The sequence below is a fragment of the Apis dorsata genome, unplaced genomic scaffold (assembly GCF_000469605.1).
Source record: "Apis dorsata unplaced genomic scaffold, Apis dorsata 1.3 scaffold_113, whole genome shotgun sequence".
In the NCBI taxonomy this organism is placed as follows: domain Eukaryota; kingdom Metazoa; phylum Arthropoda; class Insecta; order Hymenoptera; family Apidae; genus Apis; species Apis dorsata.
The window spans coordinates 1578184-1588786 of record NW_006263408.1 but is presented as its reverse complement, the minus strand read 5'-3'; the positions used below and the strand labels follow the sequence as shown (position 1 = coordinate 1588786).

Genomic DNA, 10603 nt, shown 5'->3' with positions numbered 1-10603 from the left:
GTGCGTGACGGGTCCGCGGGCCACGGAGAGTAGAAGCGCGCGCGCGGCCATGTTTACTCGATTTTGGTGGCGTTTCTTTGTCAGACACGACGCATTCTTATCGGTGCACGTTGCAATATTAATTATGCTCGCGGCCGGCCGCGTAACCACGTGTGCGCGGTGATTTTTAGTTAATTGTGTTCTCTGTGTTAGAGAAGTGTCATTTTGCAGTTTTTTCGATTGAACGCCAAGAGCGTGCGCGTATGTTGGCTCTTCAACACGATTACGAGCACGTTGCGAGAACGAAAGAAAACGATCAGCATTTGGTGCTCAATAATAAATAATAGATTTTAACCTGGAAGACAAAACGTGACAAAAATACCTCGCCTCCGCGAGATGGAGGAGCTGCATAATGGTGTCATCCTTATCAAGTGTAAGTTTTGTTCCTGTGAGTGTTTGTCAAAATTTCTATTAAATTTTTATTTTCGCGGTGTGATTTTTCCGTGTTGCATGCATGATATAATGATGATATTCAATTAGAAACAGAAATACATTTTCTTTTCTGTCACTGATTTATTGAAATTTTTGAACTAAAAATCTAAATAAATACAACGTTCTAACCTGTCTGTTGGTATTGTGTTTTGAAATGAATTCCAGAGATTTGTGAGATAAAATATTTTTTCAAATAAGAAGATAATAATCAATAATAATTTTTAAAATTTTTTTAAAATGTTCATTCAATGAATGAAATAATGTTTGAACTATAAAAGTGACTATGTGACCAATTCTATTGCGACACGGTCGATCATTGTTCCGATAATTGGCATCGGCACGGTTGCGTGGAAACGATGAAACGCCCGTACCGTGTAGCGTCAACTTCAGGACAGTGCCCAGCATTCTTGGTGCATCATCCATATGTCTCCTTCCTATCCTCTATCGTTTTCTAACGTCTTTCATTATATTAAATCTTCGTTCAATTTGTGAGTAACGTGATTCCGTTTATGAATCATGGTGTTCTCAAAACTGTGTTTCATGATAATGTCAGTAAAAATGATTGTAAAATTATTAATATTACATAAAAATCTTGATTTTCAATAATGTCATCCTGCATAAATTGGTAAATTTAATCTTTACATTAAATTATTTTTAGTTTGGAAATTTTTAATAAATCTATTTTGTTTATGAAACAGTTAATGTGTATATTCATAATTTATAAATACTAATAGGAAATAAATTTTACAATTTTTATTTCCTTATGATTTACGTCATAAATTTGGTAAATATCGATTGCATGTGGACTATTATATCAAAAAACAAGAACATATGTGCATAAATGTGAATTTTGAATCATATGTGTCGTGAACATTATAAAAACTAAACCGTATGTTTTTACTTCGGGATTTGAATTGCTATATTTATCGTAATCGGCACGCCTCGTATACGATTTAATCTAATAGATTCGTGTTGGCATACGCGACACCTGCAAGATATCGATTTAAATTTTTAATTTGTCTCGATTTGAGATTGAAATATTTGAGCAACTCATTTAGGACACGATTAATTAATGTGGTAATTTTTGTCAAGTGATGTATGATTTTATAACCATCAAACAAGTATCGAATATTTACTATATCATAGGATTTGTTATTCGTGCGTGGGTGTGCTTTCTCTTATAAAAGTGCAAATTGAAATGTCATACCGGTCGTCGGTATTTTGCTGGTTATTAAAAATGGTGTTGTATTCCATTCGCTTTCATTATTGTGCACGTAGATGAACCGGTTAAGATAGTGAAGGGGAACAAATAGGTATTAATCTGTACCTTTCGAAAGCGACATGGATAATTATATATTTACGCCATATAACGTCTGATTGAATATTTATAAATACATAAATCAGAAATCACTTTCTTTTGAATCTCTTTCTTGAATATCAAGAAATCATGTGTATATGCATATTTCATTATATTTTTTTTTCTATTTTTTATTTATAGTAAATATCAAATTATTATTGCCAGTATGAATTAAAACAAAATTTATTACATAAAAACTGTTTCGCTTTTTACATGTATATATAGTTTTTTTAATTACTTTTTGCCATAATTATTGTAATATTAAAATAATAAAATATATGATATATATAATTTTTAATAATTTATGTAATAAATTTATGGAAAAAATAGTAGAAAATTTGTTAGTTATTGTAAACGGGAATGAAAAAATATGAAAAAAGAAAAGAAAATAGAACACTGACCGTGACAAGCATCGCATGTTTGAAACCGCAAAAGGCAATTCGTAATGATAATAGTATGGCAATATATGTAATTCAATCCAGCCTATTTCATTGAAGTCACTTCGGTTTCCCTAAAAACCTGTTTAGTTTTACTTTTCCTCTCCCACAGATATATTATCAATAGAGTCTAATAATCTCTATGTATCGATGTCTATATATTTTAAATGTCCTTATAGATCAAATTATAAAAAGTTAGTAAAAAGTTAGTAAAAGTAAATTTAAAAGCTTTCTAATATAAATGAAAAAGATATCGATTTTCTGATCATAACTTATAAAGATCAAGGTTATTGTGCCATTATGTAATATTGTACGGAAGAATCTATGCGAATATTATGTATCCATTGAAAATCATAGGTGCAGCCATTATGAACTGGTTTCGCGCGCACCCGCTGGCAAGAACAGTTGCCGCCTAATCTCAGTTATGCGTGTTTAAATGTGAACAGTTAAGGGGCCAGGGATAACCGAGTGCGTAGTAAATTCGGCTCCCCGCTAGCGAAAAAGGAAGTATTCTCGTGCCGATGACTCCTCGAATTGTGGACTCTGTCGTCAGAAATAAAGTTAGTGGGGAGCACGTGTGTCTCTGTAAAAAGCTAACCTCTTAGTGAACTGCTCACACGACTTCATACTTGTAATGAATATACATGTGGCGTGCTGTGTAGACTTAACATATAGACTCCCATTCTACTACTTTTAATTAATTGATACATTCCAAAATTAATAATTGTATTGTATGAATGCAAAATATCATTTTTTTCGCTTTTCGTTTATTGATATATATATATTTATCTCATTCAATAGAAATCATTTCTCAAAATAAAATGGTAAATAATATTATAGGCACACAAATATAAATTTAAAATAAATAAATTACAGAACTAATTTTAATCTATTTATAAAAATATTAATTTCGAAACAAAGAAAGAGATGAGAAGAGATGGAAATTAGAAATTAGAAAGAAAACATAATGAAAATATGAAGCATTTATTTTGCATGTTAGAAAATAGAGATAAACGGAATGCGTAGTAGTTAATCGGTCGTATAATACAATTTGACTTGTATACGCATCTGTGACGTAATAGATTTTATAAGACTCTTCCGGAAAACAAGGACAGTATTGTATATCCTGTATATAATTAAATTGCCCTCGCGATTAATTATCGTGCCCGCACTTTTTGTTCATAAATTTAAATAATAAACGTCTCGACATTGTTAAGATAATTAAACAATATTAAATAATTAATTTATAATTTTATATATACAATATTAATACTCTTAAATATATTGAATAATATAAATAATATTTATACTATTTTATGTATATTTATAGAAATATATTATATATATATATATTTAAATTTTATTTAAAAAATATATATATGAAATATTCTTTAAAATATCTTTAAAGAAGATATAAAAATATTTAAATTGATTTATATAATAATATAAAATATATTATATATTATATAAATTAAATTCATATTCTCATAAAAATATAGATATATGCAATTATTAACAAATAATCTTCAAATTTGACATGAAACATTATAAAAAATAATTTGAAAAATGTTTATTACTTAATTAGCAAGTTAATTACTTTGTGTTAAATTACTGTATCATCGATTGTCATTTTATAAAATCATCATTTCAATAAAGATGATTCATATATAGAAGTATAGAAGTAGACATAGAAGTCATTGTAGTAATTTTCTGATACGAAATTTTCTTTCACATTCCGAATAATGCAACGAATGAACTTTCTTAAAAAAATTGTCTAAATGATTTATACTACCTTAACGAATTGCTTAAGTGATCTACGCAACTATAACGAATCGTTTTAGTGATCCATGTATTTCATACTGATCTATATCGTAAATTGATTTAATATTTATATAATTTAGTTTTACTAGAATTTATTTTAATTCATTTGCGAAATATAGAAATAATCTATGTTGGAAATATTACTTACATAAAATTTATCAAAACGTACACGAGTAGTCGATGAAATAAATCTCGATTATTGATAGAAATTTTTAGTTGATTCAACAATAATCCAAACTATATAATGATATCTCATCGATTTGGTTCTCGTTTATTATAAGATATTTTATAAATTTCTATTATCTTTAAAAATTTTTTATATGATTGAATGAATATAATTCATTGAGAATAAATATCGCAAAATCATCGTGACTAACCTCATATTTACTTACGTATATAATATATTGTATCTATATATTTCTATATTCAGAAAGATAATTACAAATAAGACATTACAAATGATTATATATTCTAGTATTTCGTAAATTTTTATTGGAATCGTATTTCATTTTCGATTCGTTTAGATATTTTTATTTTGAATATCTATATATATTTATTATTATATAATTATCAATAAAAATAATAATTATGTATATGTAATTTAAAGATATTTATTTTTTAATTGTTATAGTTTCATTCGTCTTTCGCATTTTCTTTAAATAAAATTAATCTTCAATAACTTAGATCGTTGAGAACTATGAAAAAATTCCATTGTTAAATTTTTTTGATATACCTTTATTTTTATTCAAAGAAATTTTAAATGAATTGTACTAACGATGATTCATGCACAAATTAAAAACTTTGATAAATTATTTATATTATATTTATATTATATATTTTTATTTATATTATATTTCAAAGTTTTTTTTAATTTTTTCAAAGTCTAGAAAAATAAACAAAAAATTCAAACAATAAAAGATTCAAAGTGGTTTAAAAAGATATGGAGATTAATTCTTTAACATTTCACAAAAAATTATTCTAATTATCATCATTCGGCAAATACAATATTATAAAGTGTTGATCAATCGCCGAAGTAACGGCCGAACTATTTCTTTCTCTCTCTCCTCTTCTCTCTTTGCCTATAATCATGTGATGTTAAAGATTCATTTCTATCCTGTCCTCGTAGCGATCGAAGAAAAAAACAACCGGCGTTTACACTGATCCGTTTGACGCGCGCAGCAAGGACGCATGAAACGCATGCGCCCGCGCTATCGCGTGCATCGTGCGAGACAAGCGCGTTCGTCCTTCTGTCTCCGTCTCGCGAGATCATACGCGTAGGTCGGTCACAACGAAGCAGAGGAACGAGCAACGCGCGACACCCGCGAGAAAATAGTGTCGATCGTATACTCTAACTCGACGGTCGTATTACTCTTCTATCGTCTGTGCTAGTACATTTGTGTTATAGTGAAAAAAACGATTGACATGTTCGGGTAGATTATTCAAAGTTGTAATAATATAAATAATCGAAACATGTTGAATTTTTCAAGATTCACGATTTATCGATTATTATATTTGTGTATTAATCATTATATTATATTTCATATAAATTTGAAGTTTTAATAATATTTTCATATGTGAATGGTTTCTGATGTTACGAAAGGAGGTTATGCTTGACGGAACGACGGAACTTTTCGAGAGTACGAATTGTGGGAGCAAGATCGAGAATCGATTTCGAAGTCCTATTTTGCTGAATTGAACTGGTTAGTAAATTAGCAAAGCTGTGAATAGAATGCTTTTTTACAGTTTGAATATATGGGAAACATACATGCAATGTATTAAATATCGAATTGATTGCATTGAATATTGTTTATGGTGAATAAGCTGTGTGAAGATTATTGAATAGTTAAGAATTACTGTTTTTATTGTTTGTATTTTTAATTATCCTTTTTTATTAACAAGATAATGAATTCGATAAAAAAATCTTTGATATCAGATAATTTCTAAATTCTTATTTTTATATTAATGCAATAAAATTAATTTATAGTATATAATAAATATATATGCATAATTTATAGTATGTAATAAATATATATGCATAATTTTAAAAAATAAGTATATTAGCACACTTCTAAGCAATGAATATACGAATTAATAAGATAAAAATAATATAATAAAATAAAAATAAAATTGTTATTTACAAAAAATATATCCAGAGTCAATCTATTTGTTTCATTTTATAAATTTTATGTTTTAATAACGTGAAATTATAAATTGTACCATCCTTATACATTTATATATGGGGAATAAATGTGTTAGATGGAACAAATAAATGATTTCTGATTATTATAAAATTCAATTGAACAGAATTATATTTATTTCATGTCGATTTCAGGAAAAAACGGAACTCGGTAGATTTAGCAAATAAATAAATCAAAAAAAAAATTTATTTACATATAATATAGGATAAAATTTTCAAAAAAATTCAATAGAAATTTATTACATACATTTTTCGAATATCTTATATAATTGTTTCCATATTTCTGTAAAAATTAATATAATTTTCTACCATGATTCACAAGTATTCTAAAAAAAAAAACTCGATTAATAAATTTCGTTCACTTCAGTGAGAATCATTTTAAACATTTAAAAAAATCAAATAAAAATTCATTTATCTTTTTCGTGTAAAAGAACACGTGCTCTCGTGTTTGGTGTGCATGCATGCATAGATAGATACGTTTATATTTCTCTGTATTCACTCGTGCGTGGTCAGATCGTGTAGGTAGTGGACGACGATATGTTTTCAAATATTTTCATTTTGTGAAAGTCCTCGTTGCGACACGACGCATGAAAAAATAATTTGAATGTTCGATGAATCGAGAAAACGAATCATCTTTTGGCTTTATAGTTCTTAATAGAGAATAAGATTGAATAGTGGAATAAAAAAAAAGATGAATTGAATTTGTTTTTATTTGTTTTTTAAGAAAATGTAAGTTTTAATGTTGTTATTAAACTATTCATATAATTTTACAATCAGTAATATTTTTGTAATAATTTTTTTTTAATAAGATTTAAAAATGAAAATTTAGTAAAATATGTAATTTTCTTAACTTAAGTTTTTGTATTTAATTGATGTTTGTGTGAACAAATTTTTAATTATAAATATGTTGTTAATCAATTTTAATTTATTAAAAAATAAAATATGTTTACTAAAATATAATCCTAATATTAGAAATATTTAGATAGGTGTGAATTAAGAAAAGAATAATATTCAATTTGATTATATTTTTTTTTAATAAACTAACATTGATATTTAGTAATATAAAAAAATTAACTATTTTGAAGAGTCATTAAATTGTCGGTCATTCCTCTTATTATTGAACATAATTTTCTTGATCACTATATACGATGCATGATGGCGCGATAATCGACTTCCTGCGTACGAGTAAATGCAAGGGGTGTCTCGATCAGTCGTTATCTTTGAAACATTAATTATCAAGTCTGTCAATGGTAGTGATCCATGATTTATCCTTTAAACCTCGGATCTATTAGTTGTCATTTTTTATTCTTCGAATAGTCTGTTCAAAGAGCATCAGTGCATTATTTTTTTTTTCGGTTCGCTGAAAAGATTGATTAAATTATAATTTAAGAGAAAATATTTGCATTTATATCTATTATTATTTAAAAATTTAGAATTACTTAATTTAGAATTTTTTGATGATTTTAAAATGAATGAATTTTAAATTTAAATTTTTTAATTAAAAAAAAATTGATATTGATAAATAATTTTTTTGTCAAAAATTATAAATACTATGAAAATTTATGTAATGAAAAAATTTAATTAAAAAAAAAATTTTTTTTATTTATTTATTTATTTATTTTTGTATTGCATATCATAGATATTTGAGCTGAAACTTTAAATTAATAAAATTAATATTATGTTTCTATTAATTAATAAATTTGCATGCACATATGTTACAATATAAAATAGTTCTTACGTTTTTGCATCGATCTTATTGCTAGAGAATTTGTAAATTGAAATTATCATCAAAAAGAGAGAACTCATTATTATTATTATTCAAAAGCTCCATTGGAAAACTGGAAATTATAAAAAATTATAGTCAATTTTTAAATCGCGTATTAAATCTTAGAATTGAATTTTTCATATTGTAATTATGAAAATTTATGTTTTTCCGTGTATATAAGATTAATTGAAATCTCAGTTTACTGCTTTTATTTATTTTTTTTTTTTTTTAATTCGGATGAGATACTCGGAGTCATAAAAGCAAGACGGTATATCAGTCTCTGGATGCCGGATTGACGTGTTGAGTAAACATTCTGAATGCGTTATGTGTCGTTTGTGGCGATTTCCTGTTAGTGAGAAGAAAGAATATAGCATAAAGATCGTGTCCTTTTTGTTTATGATGTTTTCATTTTGAATATATAACTTTTTATAGTCTTTATATCTTTAAATTATGTTTTTCTTTTTTTTTTTTTTTTTTAAATAATTTTTCATAAAAATCAAATTAATAATATTGCATACACGAAGATTAATAAATCATCGTTTCTTTATTTCGAGAATCGATATAATTTTTAATTATTAAAAAAAATTTTTTTATGTTTTGTATTCTTTTTATGTTATGTATTCTTTGCTTTTCATTTTTGAATAATTAAAATATAAATAAGATTTAATAAAAAATAATATTTTATAAAAATTACATGGAACACAAATCCAAATAAAAATTATTGAACTTAAATATTCATTTCAAGATATAATATTTTATATATCTTTATCCTTGTTTTTATTATTGTTTTTATTATTTATAGAAAAGTGACGCAATATCGTGCTATATGCTTTACGATATATTCTACATAAATATATCCTTAGAGGATCTTATCGTCTGTTGTAAAAACATAATTCGTATGCATCACTTTATTTAATAACATTGTAGTATATACTATAATACAATTGTTTTCAAAAGATTCGTACAGAATATTAAATATATTTATTACTATCATAATTTCATTCGTGGATATATTTAATGGATATATTATATTATTAAGCAGATAGAAAATTCTATTAATTTTAAATTCTAAAAATTAGATAACGATCATGAATGATAAAAAGAAAACAAATGTTTAAAAATCGAGAAATAATCAAAATTATACAGAGTAGTTTTTAAGATGATACTCCGTATTTTTCTAAATCATAGATCTTAGCAAAAGATGATCGAATATATCGACCGAATCTATTGCAATATTCATGCCATACTGCAAGTTACAAATATTTAATGAATCAATGCGTATAATTTGAATAAATTATAAGTGTTGTATTATGCAATTTGCTTCATAATGAATATTCAGTAATTAATTCTCCATTTAACATATAAATTCAAAGTTTCGATTGGTAAAAAAATGTTACGTATCAACAATGCAAACTTAATGCAAATATAAATATTTAACTGAAGATGATACATAACTTATTTTTCATATCAAAGATATAATAAATAGTATTTTCTTTTTTTTTTTTTTTGTAATTCAACTAATTTATTCATTTAATTTTTAAGCATAGATGAATATAACTATGTAACTCGATATTTGTGATGAATTCATTGACGTGTTATATATATTAATATTCATACAGCGTGAGCGATTATATATCAAATATGCTAAATTCAGAGGTTAAAAGGTGAAATTTTAAATAAAAATATATCAGTAGTTACAGATACGTTAATTATATAATTCTTTAACGATAAAAAATCTTTACAATATATGACGCGTTCAATGTAGAGAAAAATATGGCAGTATTGTCAATAATTTTATATAAAATATATATATTATTTATATGAAATTAATTTTCTTTTTGAATGATATTCGTAATATTCAATTAATTCAATTAAGAAGAAAAAAAATGTTTTTTCAAGCGATACAAAAAAATATGCAAATATACTAGAATTTTCTTTAATTGTATAAAAACTATTTCTTTCTGAGAAAACATATGTGTATAAATATGTATGTATTTATTTTATTACTAAACAAAAAACTTTGAAAAACCAAAGAGAACCGAATTGGTGCATATTACTTTATAAATATAAAATTAAGTGATTTATAAATATAAAAAGATATAACACGATTTTTGAATGTTTAATAATGCAATAATATTTTATTTTATAAGTAGTTTGATACTGTTAACGCAAATTATAATACATCTTGAATACTTGTGAAATTGCTTATTTGGAATACTAAATATCTTTAGATAGTAAATATTTCCTTGTTTCACTTGCACATGTTTTAATAGGATAAATATCAAAATATTGCACATTGATTTAAAATAGAAAAAAAAAAAGTTATGAATTTATGAATATTAAATTTAGATTTTTATATTATGATTCTTACTTAATAGGATAATTGGAAGATAAACATTAATACGAATATATTTCAAAAAATACCATTAACTTATAAGAAAATTATATCATAAAAACTAAGGAACAGATTGTCTTTTTGAAATAAAATTGCATCATACTTCAGGTAAATCATACATAGTTGAATTTTTGATTTTTTGATTTTTTTTTTATATATA

The 10603-nt window shown here is 25.1% G+C and overlaps 1 protein-coding gene across 4 annotated transcripts in view; it reads left to right on the top strand.

Moving 5' to 3' along the window:
* Positions 1-10603, top strand: part of LOC102679052 (rho guanine nucleotide exchange factor 10) — a 30256-nt gene that overhangs the window by 10929 nt on the left and 8724 nt on the right. The window contains exon 1 of one of the 4 annotated variants that reach the window (XM_006612563.2): positions 23-427. The exons of 1 other annotated variant lie outside the window; for it this stretch is intronic. In XM_006612563.2, the coding sequence (XP_006612626.2) occupies positions 376-427 (52 nt within the window). In that variant the 5' untranslated portion in view covers positions 23-375. Of the gene's footprint in view, positions 1-22; positions 428-5359; positions 5787-10603 lie in introns of those variants that run through there. 2 more of the 4 variants (XM_006612560.2, XM_006612561.2) reach the window with 2 other exon arrangements.